Source organism: Thermobia domestica, unplaced genomic scaffold, assembly GCF_964235325.1.
Source record: "Thermobia domestica unplaced genomic scaffold, izTheDome1.hap1.1 HAP1_SCAFFOLD_144, whole genome shotgun sequence".
Lineage (NCBI taxonomy): Eukaryota > Metazoa > Arthropoda > Insecta > Zygentoma > Lepismatidae > Thermobia > Thermobia domestica.
In genome coordinates this window covers 294,438-312,161 of record NW_027655896.1, presented here as the reverse complement: position 1 = coordinate 312,161, position 17,724 = coordinate 294,438, and the positions used below count along the sequence as shown (strand labels likewise).

General features: G+C 33.1%; 1 protein-coding gene across 1 annotated transcript in view; it reads left to right on the top strand.

Annotated features, from left to right (window-relative positions):
* The window catches only part of LOC145676396 (pickpocket protein 19-like), a 189,605-nt gene extending 181,664 nt beyond the window's left edge, over positions 1 to 7,941 (top strand). The window contains exon 10 of the mRNA XM_081747246.1: positions 7,797 to 7,941. Coding sequence (XP_081603372.1) covers positions 7,797 to 7,941 — 145 coding nt within the window. The remainder of the gene's footprint in view (positions 1 to 7,796) is intronic.
* The last annotated feature ends 9,783 nt before the right edge of the window (positions 7,942 to 17,724 follow it).

Here is a 17,724-nt window from a genome sequence, read left to right as displayed (position 1 = left end):
TCCGAACCACATGAGCGCTCGCCGGGGATCGAACCCGGTCTCCCATGCCAAACGCGTGTACGCTAACCGCTTAGCCACGAAGGAGCTCTTTTTTCAGTTGAAAGACGATAGCCAAATAGAGTTGCAGGTGTCTTGATCGCTCATTCACTGGATCGTACATTTATTTACCTATATATGCCTGAGAATGCCTGATTACATTTTGTAACATTTATTATTGAGTTCACCTTACTGCATTGAGATAAAAACAGTAAATTTTGGACATAGATAAAAGCATATTATATAGTTATATTTTATAGGTATTGTAGGAGAATTATTAGCAGCCTACACTATTTTACAGGCCCTGGCCTCCTTTATTTCACTTCCTTTCCCAATGTTATCATTATATTGGTCACTAAAATGGATCAATACAGCCTTTGAGCTGTATCTGGTAGCTTGTAAATAAATAAATATTTTATGTTGTTTTATATTTTAAATGTGTATTTCACAACTTCATATGGATTTTATTTATTTCTAGAAATACTGTTTTATTTCAGATTGAGTGCGAACGGCCCCGGGGTCCATTCCCGGTGCGTGCTCTTGGTCGAAAAAGTGTAAGAAGCTTTTAGGCCAGCCATCCTGAATGAGGATTTCCTAGGTTTTCCTCGTTCACACCAAGCAAATGCCGGGGTGATACGTAACATATATGTCCGAGGCCGCTTCCTTTCTTCCCCAGCACTTTAGACTTCCCTTTCCCTGGAGAGTGTTCTCGCCGAGGGAAGTCATTTGTCAACGTAACGGGATAACATGGCGACAGATGCCGAAAGCCCAGAAATCTAAATCTTCCCTCCCTATTTCAGATTGACTGTTGACGAAATTATCAATATGATTGCTAAAGGAGAAAATATTCTTGGTGCAGATATTATCATACACCACCAGAAAATGAAGAGTTCTCGGAAGAAGATTAGCAGATATAGAGAGGCTATCTATAAATCAATTGCTCGCTAAGGAAAGGGCTTCTTTTGCAGTAACGCAAAGCGGCCAGCTGAAAAATGAATTTATAAGTAAGAGTTTGTTGGATGATGACTCTTCGAAACCTAGTACATCTAATGAAAGTCAGCCTTCTGCAAAGTCACATAAGAAATATAATCCCAACAACGTGCAATTCTTGGAAGACCTATTTCGAACCAATTTCGACCGGTCAACAAACGAGCAATAAATGAAGTGGGATATGACAAAGAATTACATTTCATTGTAAAATCAGAAAGACAATCAAGATGTGGACAGTGAATGTAACACAACTTGGAAGTCCTTCTTTTACTTCTATCAGTAGTAAGAATGTGATGTATTGGAAAATAAGTATAATGTAAAAAATCTGTTATTATGCGAATATGAATAATATTAACATGTTTCAATATTTGTATACTTTGTATCTAATGAATATTGCAAATTATTGTAAAATTTGCATCCTAAAATTTTAAGGAAATAATTCTTTAGCCTGGCTAAATTGAAATATTTTCTTTCAGAAACCTGTACCCTTTCAGGCCCGTTGTTCCAAAAATGGAACATTACCAAATTAGGGGTCCATGACATTTTCGTGAACCATAATGTATTTAAACATGCTATTTACCTTTATTTTTACCAATCTGACAGGAACCAAGATTAAATTCAACAAAAAAAATTGGGTTTAAATGGGTTAAATAGTTGAAATGTGACTTATAACTATCATATGAGTACGTTTGCTTGGCTTATGTCATTTTGTTATGGCATCAATGTTCTATGCAAAACCTTTGTCAAATGTATTCTCGTTGATATGGTGAGGGTTAACCAGGAATTTAACCGATACATATTGTAGGCTAAGTTCATGCTATACAATATTTATTCATGCACAGCGTGGACCAAAAGTGAGCGTATCTCCATTTAGTTCCAACAGTACAGTGTTAGTTATGCTAGAATGATTTTAGACAGTTACCACGAAGCCTTAAGCGTTTTAAGAGTCACACACATTGGTATGATCACCATCCATGTCGCAATATATCTGAATTCCGCACTAAATTCTCGCAGATGTTTTGTGTATATACTCCGGAGTCACGAAAGTGAAGGCGTGTTCCTGAGGAGCTCGAATTCCTGCGTTGTGTGATATCGAGTGTTTCTTACCTGTTGCTTCATGAAATCCCAGAGAGCATAGTTTGGTGTCGTCTGACCGGGAATTCTTTGAGGTCACACAAAGGAAGTAGGAGATGTTGCACAATCTCTTCCAATCCAGCGGAAAGGAAACGCCTGATTGAGGTAATTGCGCACTTAAATCACGAAGTGCGCTGGCACACCATTCTGCTGTATTACATCACTGTCTTTGATACCATTTTCCTTCACTTGAGGCACCTACCATTTATTAAGCATCTCCAAGTAAGAATGTCCATTAACATTGTCTTCGAAAAATTAAGGCCCGAAAATGAGTGTTGAGCTCGTTTCATTACACACCATCATGTGTGGTGGGTTTCTCTCCATGTCTTTGTAAAACCGAAGTTTTTCCTTACACCATATTACAACGTTCCGAGAATGCATACTCCGGTGATACCACACTTGTCTGTGAAGAGGACTCCACCACGGGATCGTTCGGAAGGAAATGGCTTACGGAGAGTTCTGCATGCCTCTTTCCGCTTGTCCATGTGGGCGTTACTCAGTTCATTCACATGCGTTGGAAGTTAGACCTTCAATGCTAGATCTTCTTCCATTTGCCTCATCATGGCTCTCCGAGGAATACTAAGCTCCGAAGATGTTTTACATGTTGATTTTGAAGGCGACTGCTTCACTGATGCTTCCACTTCACGGCATGTTTTCCTCCGTTTTATCGGTCAACTGTCTCAGGAAATATCCTTCACACTGCCCGTTGCAAATGCACATTATTCTCATCCAAACATTGTTGCTTTTGTTGGTGGATTAATAAGAAAGCGATGTGTAAATTTCACTTTAACACTTTCCGTGTTGTCAATTCTGTAACACCTTTCGTAAAGCCAAATTACTCCTAATCTTTGTCCAATTCTATATAGACTAATTGTTGATTACTCCAGATCACTGCTAAACTGTTGCTAAACAGAAAACAAATGAACATGAATGTCAATGTTGATAGATAATCCCAAGCAGTGTTACCAAACAAATGTGAGTAAAACCTAAAACCATGAGAAAACAGCAATTAGGTGTATGCCTACCTCCGTCCATGCTGTAGTTAACGGACATTTTACCTTATGGATCATTGTTTCATATCTCTCGTTAAGCTATAGGTTCATATGATATACAGTTTCTTTGTTAAAAGAAATATGAAGTTACACATTAATAATTTTGAGAAGGTTAACTTTTACACTGACAAATTTTGATCTTTCGTTTTCAATTCTAAATAATTCATTTCTTCCTGTTCCAGTGAAATATCAGAAACTTTTCTTCAGAGTAGAATGTTTCCTGCACAACGTTTCTTCATTCATTGATTGTTATTACATCACATTGCATCTTAATTGGTGGTTAATACTGTAGAAAAGCAAAGCTTAGATCGTTTTTACTTTAAATATCAATACAGAATTGATTGAAATTATTTTGAATCCTCTAAAGAGAGATTATTTTGAAAGATCCTCTAATATAATATATTTCCCACCCAAAACTTAACTCTGTTTATTTATCTGACTTACATTGTATCGTCAAAAATTCATGTAACGAAATTCGAATTAAACTTACTTTCTGAACCACATTTAACCAGTAAAAGTTTCCATCATTACTAAAATCTCAAAAATAGTCTTTCCAGAAATCGAAAATTTCGTAGAAAAGAAAATATGAAATAATAAAAATTGAAAAATCTTGCAGGTGAGAATGAAAATTTTAGTGTACTAAACGTTAATTAACAACAAGCACCTTTGTTCAGAAAAATATGTTTTCTGACTTCGAAAGTATTGAAAATTATATAAAAGTAATTAGGACAATTTCAAAAATAATGTTGTTATTAAAGATGTATTTTCATCAGCACAAAAATATCAAAGGATCTGAGAACTACTATTAATGTTCCAGCAATCTCTTTTGCGATTACATAAATAAGGATAAGTTTCATTAAATACTTTCAAAAATTTGAATGAAGAAAAACACTAACCCTTTATGTTTATATTTTAAAATGAATTAAAACAACTTATCCAAATAAACGAACCTCCTGATTCTGGTAAAGAAAAAGTGTGTTTGCTGTGGGAACAATGAAAACTGCACGAACTTTGTTGACTGTTTTTAGATATTAATTGTTGCAAACTTAGCTTTTTGTGTCCCTGAGGCGATTACCTACAGAAGTACGTGGAATCCGAACGATATTGGCATTGATCCACTTACCCTGAACATCGGTAGGTGAAAAAAATCGAGTAATTTAAATTAACAAGTGTAAACAACTAATATCATTCATTTATTGATCGTTATTTTTAAATACTGAAACACCTTCGGTAATTGTTTAAGAATTAAATGCTGATAATTAGGTAATAATGTAATGTTTGTTCGTACATTATGCGTTTTAATTTAAGTACCTAACAAAACTTTTAGCACTGTTTTGAAAGAGTTCAGTTGACTTGATTTTGAGTTTAACGTCCCTTTCAGCAGCAGGATATATGAGACCAGACCTACTAATTAATTCGGAATCTGAAGCACATGAGCCGCTGCCGAAATAGAACGCGGATCCCTCACGTTAAAGACGTGTACGCTAACCGCTTAGCCACGAACGATCGTGTGATATCAGCAAAATATAGTAATGGTTTTCTTCAAGATTAACATAATGAACAACAAGATTGAAGGTGATTCATATGAAAGTAATAAAAGGAAAACGTTACCAAAAAAGGTAAACCTAAGATGCCTTAATATTTTAATATAGGTAACAAAAGAATGAAACAAACCTATAAAGAAATCTTAAACTATTATTTTAATTAAAGACTGGCTTAAAGTTTAATATTGATTTTCAACTGTATGGGTATACAAGACATGAACCTATTGCTTAACATGAAATCTGATTCTAATATGCTCCCACAGAAAATCGAACCAATATTTCTGAAAATCTTAAAATAGTAATGACTACCAATAGGCTTTGAAATAGAATTAACTCGTGTATTCACTCATATCACCATAGAAGATAATAATCCTAATCAAGGAAGAAGACATGTAAGGTGAAGTACACTCCAAACCAACTTTTTTTACTTTTCCACACAACATTCTAACTAACTAACTAACTCTATGGCCTATGGAACCCGAAGGTTCAACGCCGCGTTCACAAAAGCTCTCCACTGACTTCTATCCTTAGCTAACTGCATCCAGTTTCTACTTTGTATTTCAATCTCTGCGAGATCTATCTTAATATTGTCCTCCCATCTACGCCTAGGTCTTCCTAATGGTCGTTTTCCAATTGGTCTTCCTTTCAAGACTTTGAAAGCGTTTCTACTTTCTTCCATCCTAGCTACGTGACTTACCCACCTAAGCCTCCTAGACTTGATGACCCTAATAATGTTGGGTAAACCATATAAATTATGTAGTTCCTCGTTATGAAGTTTCCGCCATTCTCCATTCCCGTTCTTCTTGGGTCCGAATATTCGTCTCTGGATCCAATTCTCAAATACTTTCAGTCTATGTTCTTCTCTCAGAGTAATGAACATGTTTGGAAACCATATAGAACAACAGGCATGATTCCTCGACAGAATTTGCGACGACAAGAGATTTTGAACCGAATAGTAAGACGAATTCCCTGCATTGAGTCGACATTTAATTTCTCCGTGAATATGATTTTTCTCTGTTAATATTGATCCTAGATATTTGAAACTATCCTCTTCATCAAAAGTATTATTTAATATTTTAACGCATCCATAATTTCCTGTATTCCGGACCCGACGCATTTCCATGTATTTGGTTTTCTCTGCATTTACTTCTAAACCCATGTCCCTGCAAGCGTTTAATAAGATCTCTGCATTTCTATCTATTGTTCTCCTATCATCCCCTACTAAATTTACATCATCAGCATAAACTCTAACCTGGTGAATACCATTCAACTGAAGGCCCTGGTTGTTATCTTTGATTTTCCTTATAGCGTATTCCAGAACGAAGTTAATTAATAATTGCGACAACGCATCTCCTTGTTTCAGGCCATTTTCCACGTGAAAGCTCGTGAACAAAAATATTCATACCCGGACTTTACTCTGGGATTCATTTAAACATATCTTAATTAATCTAATTAGCTTTCTCGGTATTCCAAGTTCTGTAAGAACGTTGTATAAAGTTTCTCTCCTAACAGAGTCGTAGGCCTTTCTAAAATCAATAAATAGTTGATGTACCGGGGTATAGTATTCCCACTTTTTTCGAGTATTTGGCGCATGGTAAATATTTGGACGATAGTTGATCGATTTCGCCTAAATCCGATGATAATCTCCAATAATTTCATCTGCGTATGGGGTCAGTCCTGCTACGGTTAAAATCCTTACATATTTGATTTTTAGTAATTGTTAACCACAACCCGAAAGGAAATCGACCAAGCAAACATATGCAATTATATATTGTGGGTCTTTTACTACATTACCTAAATATAATTGGTGATAATTTCAGGGAAAAAAACGTAACGAACTTTCATATACATACTTCCAATACTCGATGGGGCAAGTAAACGTACATATTGGCAAAATTTGGAAGAGTAGGTTCAATGCAGCTTATTAAACCCTGTATTCAGACGTTACTTCATAAACCCTCTCAAAAGGAAATTGATTACCTCGAGGACCTACATGTTTTGAATTTTTGGTAGTTACGTACTCAGAAAACGAGAAGTGCTTTCTACTCCTATAGAGATGTACACCATGTTAATATACAACCCTTCCAAAATTTGAGTTCGTCGGCCGGAGTAGTCAACGACAAATTCGGAAAGGGGAGACTTTTTAATCCTCTGGGTCATTGTTGCTGGGTATAAAACCCAGGAACCCAAATTTTAGGACATCACGAACTTATATAAATATATATCATATGCGTATCTGTAGGTACTTTTTTAATGTTGTTCTATAGTTTGAAACTGAAACAATTTTATTTCTTAAAACTTGATGTATTAGATAAATATTGGGAATAAATGTTCCATTTCTTTAGAAGATAGACTAATTATTAGAAAAAGTATAAAGAAGAAAGAAAAATCGCTGCCGATATTTAATCTTGTTTTTGTTCTACGACGATCATTATTTAAAAATGGAATGCATGATTTCATCACTGCCAGTTTGCATACTAGATTAACGAAGAATCTTGTAGGATGCTGAACCAACTAAAAATATCTGTCGATATTATTAAACATTTTTGGTTTATGAATGTTGAAATTTACAACAGAGTTAATCATTTTTACCACTTCCGTTTATAATAAGGTAATCTTTCTTTAGCTATTGAACTGAGTTCCACAAACCTCTTATGGCAATCCGTATTTTTTTTCCCGTAGAGCGAACCATATGGAAAAGGTAACCGTTTGATTTTAAGCATTGTATGTTTGAATGGAAGTATAAGTAGGACATCACATTTATAATAGGCACACTGCATCGTTAGGAATAAGATTGTTTGACATTTTTAGCTTTTGAACTGATATTTTTCGCCAGATGGAAAAATCTGTTTTTTTTTTTTTTTTTTTGAAATTCCAACGGTTATATACACCATATGTGATAAGTGCTCACCTTCTTAAATTAATATTTCTTAAGTATTAGGATGCGTTTAAGCTGTTCCTCGTCATTATGGTATATGCTTCGTTAGTAACATATCCGTAACACTACATTAGATATTTTATCATTTTAATACTATTGTAGGTTTACGCAGTTTGCAAAAGACGCAGCACACAATGCCTGGGCATCATTTCGTCAGGTACTACAGGAGTTTCTCAGTTTGTCAAATCTTGACGGCATTAAGCATGTCATCACTTCATCTTACTGGATTACCAGGCATGTTGAGTAGATAATTTATTATACACTTGTGTTATAACGCTAAATTAGTTATTTTATATGTTATATTAGCTTAATTTCGCATTTAGTCACTGATCAGAAACTTCATACTAAGTCCTCTATATCCCGACTTACTTCGACCAGTGTCCACATTCATGGCTCATGTTCCCCATAAATTTGGAAGCGATAACCTGGAATTATTTTCAGTTTTATAGACTGCTTGTAATCTTATGAAAGGCACATAGCTTAACGCATCTACGCCAGACATCGACATTTGATGCGTTTAATGGTTACTCCTACTATAATAATATTCCGAATGAATGTAATTGATATACTATTACACATTTGGACCGCACATATTAAAATGTTTTATATATTGCTCTTTTCAGCAATTAGATGTTTCATTCTGTGTGTTTGCTTGTAATAATAATTATTATTGTTATTAATATTATATTAGTAATAACAAATATTCTAGTACCATTAATAGTAATATAAGTTAGTGGCGAAGGTTCTTCCACCTATATATAATAGTAATTTTCACTAAATAACCATTGAAAATACTACAACTAACAACTTAAAATATTTGCAGAAATATTCCTTTGCGTTTAAGTTTAGATGAGATCGAATTTGGGGAGATGGATATTTGAAATGAAATGGGCCCTTTGAATATGTTATTTTTACTATACTTTTTATTTTTGATTGTATTGGACGTGTAACCCTCAAAGTGCATAACTACATAACTGTACAGTACATAGCCGTTCTTGCACTTCCAGACTGTAAATTACAAATGTATTGCAAAATTAATAGCTACTTGAGGTGAGTTTCAGAAGGGGAATAATTTGTTTCTCCTCGAGAGATATTTAAATCAGAACGAGAGGCTCGCAAATTTTCGAAAATACTACCCTAGCATCCAGGTTTCTAGATTGGCGCTTTCTAAAATTGCACTCTCTAAGATGCTGGTGAAATAGAGTGATTTTGAGTGTTCTCGAGATGTGCGAAACAATTAGGAACATAAACATAGATTTGGCAGAATTTTGATAAATGCGGTTGTTAAAAGGTTTTAAGGACTTGAGGAAATGTCAGTATTCGTGTGATCCGCGGAACTAATTTGAAATATTATCTCGAAATTTTGTGCAGTTTTCTTCTTGCTCTCTAGCCTATAGTACGGACTGGTTTCGTCGAAATGCTTACTCGAAAGTAAGGTTGAGTATTGAATTAGTTATATTGTGTCATTTATATTAGTTTTATTGTGCCGATTATAAGATTAAATACTTAAGAAAGGTGTATATCCATATAAATATCAAGATTCAATTAAATTGAAAACAACAAAACCACTTCCAAAAGAAAGAAATATTTAATAAAATTACCAAACCTTATATAATTGATAAAGAATATGAAGGTGAAGAATAATTGGAAATTGTCCAATACTAAAAACCTTACAGAATATACTGAAATTTATAACAAGCCAATCTGTCAATTCTCGCAGATGCTTTTTAGAATTGTAGAAATATGTATTTGAGGCATATGAATTAGACACTGTTTGATATTATACTGCAATTTGTTTTATTGTGAGATTCGATGTCAAAAGTGACTAAGAATAAATTACAAATGTTATCAGAATTTTATAAGATATTATTTATATTAAAGGGTATATGAGGTTCAATCTCTCAATGTGATAAGACATGTGAAAAAGAAAAGAAAACAACTATAAGTTTATTAAAGATGAGTTTTCTACATATCTGAGATTATTAGACAGAAATAACTTGTTTGGGTAAACTACGAATTAAAAGTGCCCTGTAAAGAATTAAAATGTATTCCTGGTTACATAGGTACAATTAGTATATAAGCTGATTTTGAAACGGTTAAATCTTTAGAAGTTTATTTAAAATATCCGATGTACTTAAATTAGAAACATAGAGATCTACCATAAGCTCCGGAAAACAAGAATCGCTTCAAGAATAATGTGAAACCAACACATGGGAAAATATTTTTGTTATGTGGATACAGAAAATTTTCCGTACGAAATAACTATTACAAAAATATAGAGGAAATGGTTTGTTTTCCATTTTGGTTAAGGCAAATATGAAGAAAATGATGAATGAAAATATAACTGATTAACACGAAGTACTGACAAAGATGAAAGAGGAGAATAAAGCAAAAACGATACTTAGTTTTGGTAGACAGAAAATAAATATATACACATTCAATTGGAATGATAAGGAAAAGAAGAAACCAAAGGAATAATGAGATTAGTAGCATGAATATAATTAAATTTAATGATTACAAAAGAAGTCTATTTGAAGTTATTAAAAATATAAATATATAAACCGAGCTCGAAATCATAATCATGATATTTGTACCATAACTGATAATAAACTGGCTTTAGATTCTCTGGCTAATAAGATTTATATCTGACGACATGGCGTAAAAGCACTACTTTTGAGTCAAACTTGGATAGATGAGAAATATCATTATCATAGTGTATCATAGTACAGTATATTATAATACAGTTTATTAATCCTGCATAGTAAACAGTGTAATTTTTCATTCAAGTTATTTATGATTAGGTTAATAAAGCTGTATTTACACAGCAATATATTTGCAGAATTTCTAGATGTGTCAGTAATAATAGACCATTGTATCATAAGGATGAATTACATGAGAGACTGCTAATGAGGGCTTTGCATAACTGAAATTCAAATTATGCTGGTGTAATGTTTGATATGCCTTCAATAGATTTAAATAATTAACAACTAAATTCAAATTTCAGCTTGATAATTTACTGAACCATCATTAATTGTACAATACTGAATTTAGATTTGAATAGATAAATTTACTTTAAAAACTGTCTTGGAGCATTAATAACAAATCTTGATAAAGCACGGTGAAAAGTATTCTTTATAAGAGGATAATGTTACTACATATAATCAAGAAATGGAATATGAATACAATTCCCTTTTTTACAAAGTAGAAACACATTTTTGTATTTTGCAATATTCATGAAATAGAATGTTCAAAATAAGAATACTAGACCAAATTCAAGGTTTTAAAATCAATTCTTAATTGCCTATAATGTCGAAAATTGGATTTAAGTGTGTAATAGTAACTTACTGATTTAATTCGAACAAGACAAACTCAGTTAAGTCATTGAATGTTTAATTCACTTAGCACGTTCAACAACACAATCACTACTATACCTTTTACTTTTAACCAAATACACTAGAAACTTATAAGGTTTTAAAGGGAAACTATTTTGTATAGAAATTATAGTTTATTTTACTATCATCTTAGATCCAAAATTTCCCACCTATTAATTCCTCAAATACAAAAGCCAAATAAGTAATCCTCCTATAAATTAAGTTTCGTAGTAGTCTAATTTATTTAATTAAATATGGTAATAATATAGCGTATCAGGTAATATGCACACGTATCTAACTAAATCGTATAACTAAAGTTTTAAATCCTGATTCTAAATAGTTGTCATCAATTTATTTCTAAACAATAGAAAACACTGCAATTAAAGTATGGGTTTTCATAATTGTATTAAGAATACCAGTCTTTTTTTTTTAAAAAAAAAAAAGAACATTAAATTTTGATACTAAATTTAATAACCAATACTTCAAACCAATTTTCTCCTTCTAGGACTTGCATGGGCAACATTTAGACTACCTCCTGAGAAAACATACTTGCGTGATTACAAAGAGCAATAGACTTTATAACATAGAAGAATAAAGTTTTCGAGTTCTGCTAATTACAGGGAGCAATTGCAGACCTGTCCTGATTCACTGTATTTTTTATATATTTTTCCTTCCCCTCTGTAAAAGAGGGAACCTGAAATTTACCTGTGTGAGTTACTTTATTTGGGTATGGTTCGGGAAACGTTATTTTTTAATGCAAACAATGCATTTGGTTTATATGTGTCAGGTAGCAATAGATATGTGGCAATCAGACTTTAGAAAAGTCATTTTAGTTTTGTTATAACTTTCAGTGCTATAGATGTTGACACATTAGTGTCATATAAATAGGACGCTGGTACAAAGCAATATATTACCAAGAAATAAAGGCGAATATATAGATAGGCCAACGCTCTTTATTTTTTCGGGTTCTTACGCTTATCATTCATTGTTCAACACTTCAAAACATCAATTCCTTTGCTTTTCTCAATTGAATGCAATTTCTATCTAAGCTTTAGTATAGCTACAGTAGAGAAATAAGCGGTAGCAAAAGAAAATTGCTCTATAATAATGTTCAAATTTGGAGGAAAATGGACGCATCATACACAAAGCTTCCCCAATTTCGTTTACAAACTGACGGAAACTTGAGTGAACTGAAAGAGAAATGTTGAAAACAAATCACAGAGATATTCTATTGTATTTTCAACAGAGACACAATGCAATACAGCTATAATGAGGGAGACAGTTCTTTATGATGTGGAGATAAAGAACGACCATCATTTTCTGTTGTGCAGTTATAAAACTTGTTATACAAATTTGATATCTACTATGGAAATAATATGGAGATAAAAGGAGAGTGCTAGCGACACTATACGTAATGATACAGAATTTTTTCTTTAGATTCCAGAGTAGTTCTCAATATACCAGATATCGTAGATGATTCGAAAAATCTTGTGCTGTATTTTGAGAATTTCTTCCCAAGTAGAGATCTGCTAATTTATCTTCTTGAATTGGGATTCAGAGCAACCGGTACTCTGGAAAGCAATTGTTTGTCTCAGTATCCATTGACTGATTCAGGAGAGTTGAGTAAATATGTAGGAGTTCACATGAATAGATTCGACTAGGAGGTAAGTTCTTATTGCCAAATGGCATGACAATCGACGTGTTGTGATTGGCACAATTCTTTTTTAAGGCATACATCCTATTTCGTGACCGAAGAGGTGAGCCAACTACATCATGAACATATTAGAATTGAGCATCCTTATATTATGACAAACAGATGGGAGGTATCGACCATCTCTATTTGCTGCATCAAAAAATCAGAATTCATATAAGAGGCAATTAATGATATTTACACGAATTAATAACATGATGATCGTAAACTCATGATTATGTTTACGAAACCAACTCAGTCCAATATGGATCTTCTGACATTTAGGAGCAAAATTTCTGCCAAATTATATCAAACTTGGTGATCAATTGTTCAAATGTATTCAATGATGTGCGCCTCGTTGGAAGAGATTACTTCATTATCGAAAGGAAGACGTCAAGATGCCATGATAATAAATGCATTACAACCAATATCATACTTTGAAAATTGTAATGTCACATTAGGTTTAAAAGCGTTTCGTGAAATACCACGAAACTAAAGAAATGTAAACTTGAATCAAAGTCAAACACATGTAACAAACTAGCACAGGTAAATCGAAATTACAAAATAGCAATTACCTATGCTTCAAACGTAACTGTTGGGTTTTCTGTTTAGTAATGTGTAAAATATCATATTTTGTATAATTTTCGTAAATAAACGTTAATTGAAAACACACACACGCATATATATAGCGTTCAAAAAGTCTTTAACTACACCTGAATGGTGGCAAGTCAAAGTCGGATGCAAAGTCACATGAAATAAAATTTTATGCGAAGGTTTGCAACACTGCTATATTATCGCCTTGAGTGAAGTTCCTTTCTTAGTTTCCAGTCGGCAAAGTGACGTTGAAGTGATTATTGCACCTAGTTAGCGGTGTCTGAAACAATGGTGTTAACTTAGGAACAACGAATATTCCTGGTTGAAAATGTGTTCCGTGAACAAGGTGAGTACAAACAGGCAGTCAAAGATAAGTTTGCAGCTACGTTTTGGAATATACATGTTCCAAATCGTCACACTTAAAGGGCACTGATCGATAAATTTAGAGACATTGGAACGGTATTGGACTATGATCGAAGTGGTAGACCGTCAGTGCTCGATGAAGAGAAAATGCTACACATATCGGATGCAATGCAACGTAGCCCCCATAAACCACTTCGAAAACTTGCCCAGGAAAAAGCAATAAGTGTTGGTACGTACGAAATTACGTCTTATCCCGTATAAGATGAGAGCGGTGCAGCAGTTACTTCCTCCCGACAGTGCAAAACGAGTGAAGTATTGTGAATTGTTTACACGGTTTGTTATGGACAAGTCTGACGATGTTTTGGATAATGCTTTTTTTTTTTTACTGATGAGGTCTGGTTCCATTTATCAGGTTACGTCAATGCCCAGAACTCATATTTGTGGTGTGCAGAAAACCCACATGTAATACATTAAGTTCCTCTGCATGACCAGAATGTAGGGGTATGGATTGCAATATTCAGAAGAATAATAGTCGGTCTCATAATTTTCAAACAAACCATAGATTCAACTCGTTATTGTGAAATTATTCACCAGTTCATGGGAGAACTAACTAAAGACCAAATTCGTAATGCTTGGATACAACAAGATGACGCCAAAGTACATACAGCTCGCCAATCCATGAGATTACTGCAAGAGGTTTTTGGAGATCGAATAATTTCAAAGGGATTGTGGCCACCTCGGTCTCCTGACTTGCATCCTCCGGATTTTTACTTCTGGGGTTATGCAAAAAAATTATGTTTATAAAGGGAACCCCTACACACTACACGAACTCGAAAGAGCTATTCGAGATTTTGCTCATAGCATTCCACATGAAAACTTGTGAGACTACTTGAGAACAAGAAGAAACGTGTGTAAGCATGTTTGGAGGCTCATGGGGGACATTTCCAACATTTGCTGTGAAAATGTGTGTTAAAATGTGTGTGTATATGCTACGCCCTGTACATAGTGCTTTTATGCCTTAAAATATAATAAATTTTGAGTAAAATAATTTTCTTGTTGCTTTGAATATGTGACAATTCAGGTGTATAGAGACTTTTGAACGCCCTGTATATAAAGACTTCGTGCTTCGATAGACCGGCCGTGATCACTCAATGCCTTGAGGCACTTAGCGGTAAAAATTTGAATTGCATCACTAAAACAATAGAATGCAATTACTTAAAAATATGTCCTCTCTAGTATATCAGAAAGGACCAACGTCCTATTTATAGCAGAGGGCGTAAGTCACATGTGATGCGCAGAAAAAGCAACATGTTATATTCTAGTGATACGTAATAATAAACAAAAATAATTTCTTAAAGTGAAACAAATCAGAAAAATAATAATTTGGTCCCACGATTTTATCTTTGCAAGTCTAACAGAATATATATATATATTTTTTTTACGTATTGAAAGTAAGTACAAAAAGTATCATCGTATTTATTAAAATCATTTGAAACATACTCCACAATTCAATTCCGTCATTCACGTAAACCATAATAAATAGTAAAACAATATCACAAATAATTTTCGAATTACATTCTCATAAAATTATATAATATACACAATTTTATTGTTCCATATTAATCTTATGTTCAAAATTTAATGATTCCTTTATACAAAAACTACAAGTCAAATCTATATATTATTTTAAAGTGGTACAATTCTCTAAGTGCATGGAAATGAAAACAGGAATGTATTAGCCCCAAGAAACTTAAAATCAACTCAACGCTCTTAGGATGAGACATAGTCTTTCATAGGAAAGGTCACTATAGCGTCCAATAACTTACTCTTCACTCGTTACTTCCAATGCGAAAAGTCTATATCGCAAATACCTAACTGCACTAATCTTCGTAAGAAAAAAAGGAGATAAAATCAGAGTCTGCCATTTAGCGAAACAGACACATTGCTCAGTTCAATCTATTATAAAATACTGAGTATTGAGTAGACAGGAATCCGTTCTATTCTTCTCATTCTTATGGGGATTTTTTCTTTTTGTTTCAATTAGATACAACGAATTGATAAAAAACAAACCTATCCTCATTTCCTTTCTATCAGACTTTCAATTTATCTAATTGTCACAGTAATAGAGAACTTTAATATGCGATTGTTCAAACATTTCCTTAATAATTGTTACACGTTTTGTTGGATGATGGTGTGTAAAGTTATTTTTTGTGGCATTCGATTTAGAATATCTTACTTTGAATCCCTTCTACTATTATATTTTAATAATCTACTTCGATCACCTCAACAAGTACATTTCCAAATTTCCTGACGGCGACTTTGTGATAAAATAATTCATAAATTAAGACAGAAAAATGATGTGCAATTTTAAATTAGAAACATTCAAGCACCAAAGTCGCAAATTTAGATCTGGCAGAAGGTGAACTTTAACGAATAGGTTAAATATAGTATTTCAAATAGAGCCGCATAAAACGAAATGATCGCATGTACAATTTTTCTGAAGTCAATATTAACTGAACATATTAATTTATGTTTCTAATATTTAGGAATTATGTATAAACGAACCTAAATCATATACTACAAAGTGCTGCCATAGAGGAAATTCAGAATGATAGTATAATAAAACACAAAGAATGATTGTGCGCAAATGATTCTAAATGAATTCAATTATGAAATGAAATGTGTAAAGCAACCTAGTTGTAGAAACGAAATTGATAAATAAGTGTAATGTCAGGAGTATATTCAAGAACCAATATTTTATTTTCATACAAATCTGAAATTAATTCATAAATATTTGATAGTACACCATAAGTCATTAGTTTATGGGTTCACACAATTTGCGGTTTAACTTAAATTGTGATGTTACTGATGTTAATCTGAAGCCAACCTGCCTTAAACTGGAGCTGAAATTAATATCGGGTAGGAAATAGTATCCTAGTTTAAGAGAATACATTGTGAAAATTAAAAATAATTTTAAGACCAGTGTCTACATTACAAGGTTATGACTAATTGTTTAGGAACATAGTGAAAATAATTTAGTTAACTACACATTTCGATAGCTTTAATACATAACTTTCTCCGGTACTCCTTTGGTTAATCAGTTAGTAAAATGGAAATAAACGTGGACCAAGTCAATTACTAATATGTGATTATTAAGGCAGACAAGATTGTAGTTGGTCGCATAACGATTTCTACCACCGTCTATCCAAAAAAAAGAGGCTTTGCAAATAAAAAAATATGGATTACGAAGAACATAATTCCTAAAAATCTCCTCTCATCACTAAGTAGTTGCTCATTAATGTAACCTTCAATCACTAAGATCAGAATTATTATGGGAATATATTCAATGTTTTCACGGCATATGTTGCTACTGTGCCGAGTTGGGTTTATTTAAATGAGTAAGGGTTCGTAACACAAACCACCGGAAATTCTACACTCCAACACTGTAGTAAATGTTGCTGATCTTATCCATTATTTTCCATTTAATTAGTAAATACGAAACTTTAAAATAGTTTTGTCTAGAAAACACTAATGTATATTCCTCCGATTTTTCGTAGGATTTTATGGTTTGCCTTATATATTTGTATGCTGACCATTGCCATTATCTCAGCACATTCTTTGTGGAACAAGTACTTCTACAGTTCTGTAACTTATGAGGTTAAACCCACTGAAGAGCAGTACTGGGCACCACCTGCATTCTCCATTTGTTCTGTAGGTGTTGAATATAAAGATGAGTAAGTTGGATTACATATTTTCCGCAGATAAATTATTAATTTTTATTGGCGTAATATTTGGGGTTGGTAGCTCATCAACGTAAGATCTGAAGAAACAGTTATTATTTTTAATATAATTTATATACTGAATATATGAAGATAGTATAATTCTAAATAACTCTCTGCCCTACAAACAATTTGTTATTACTACTTACATACGTGCAAACTATTGGACATAATTGCAAAATACATTAAGTCAATTATTGTTAAAATTTATATTATAAACACCTCCAAAAGAG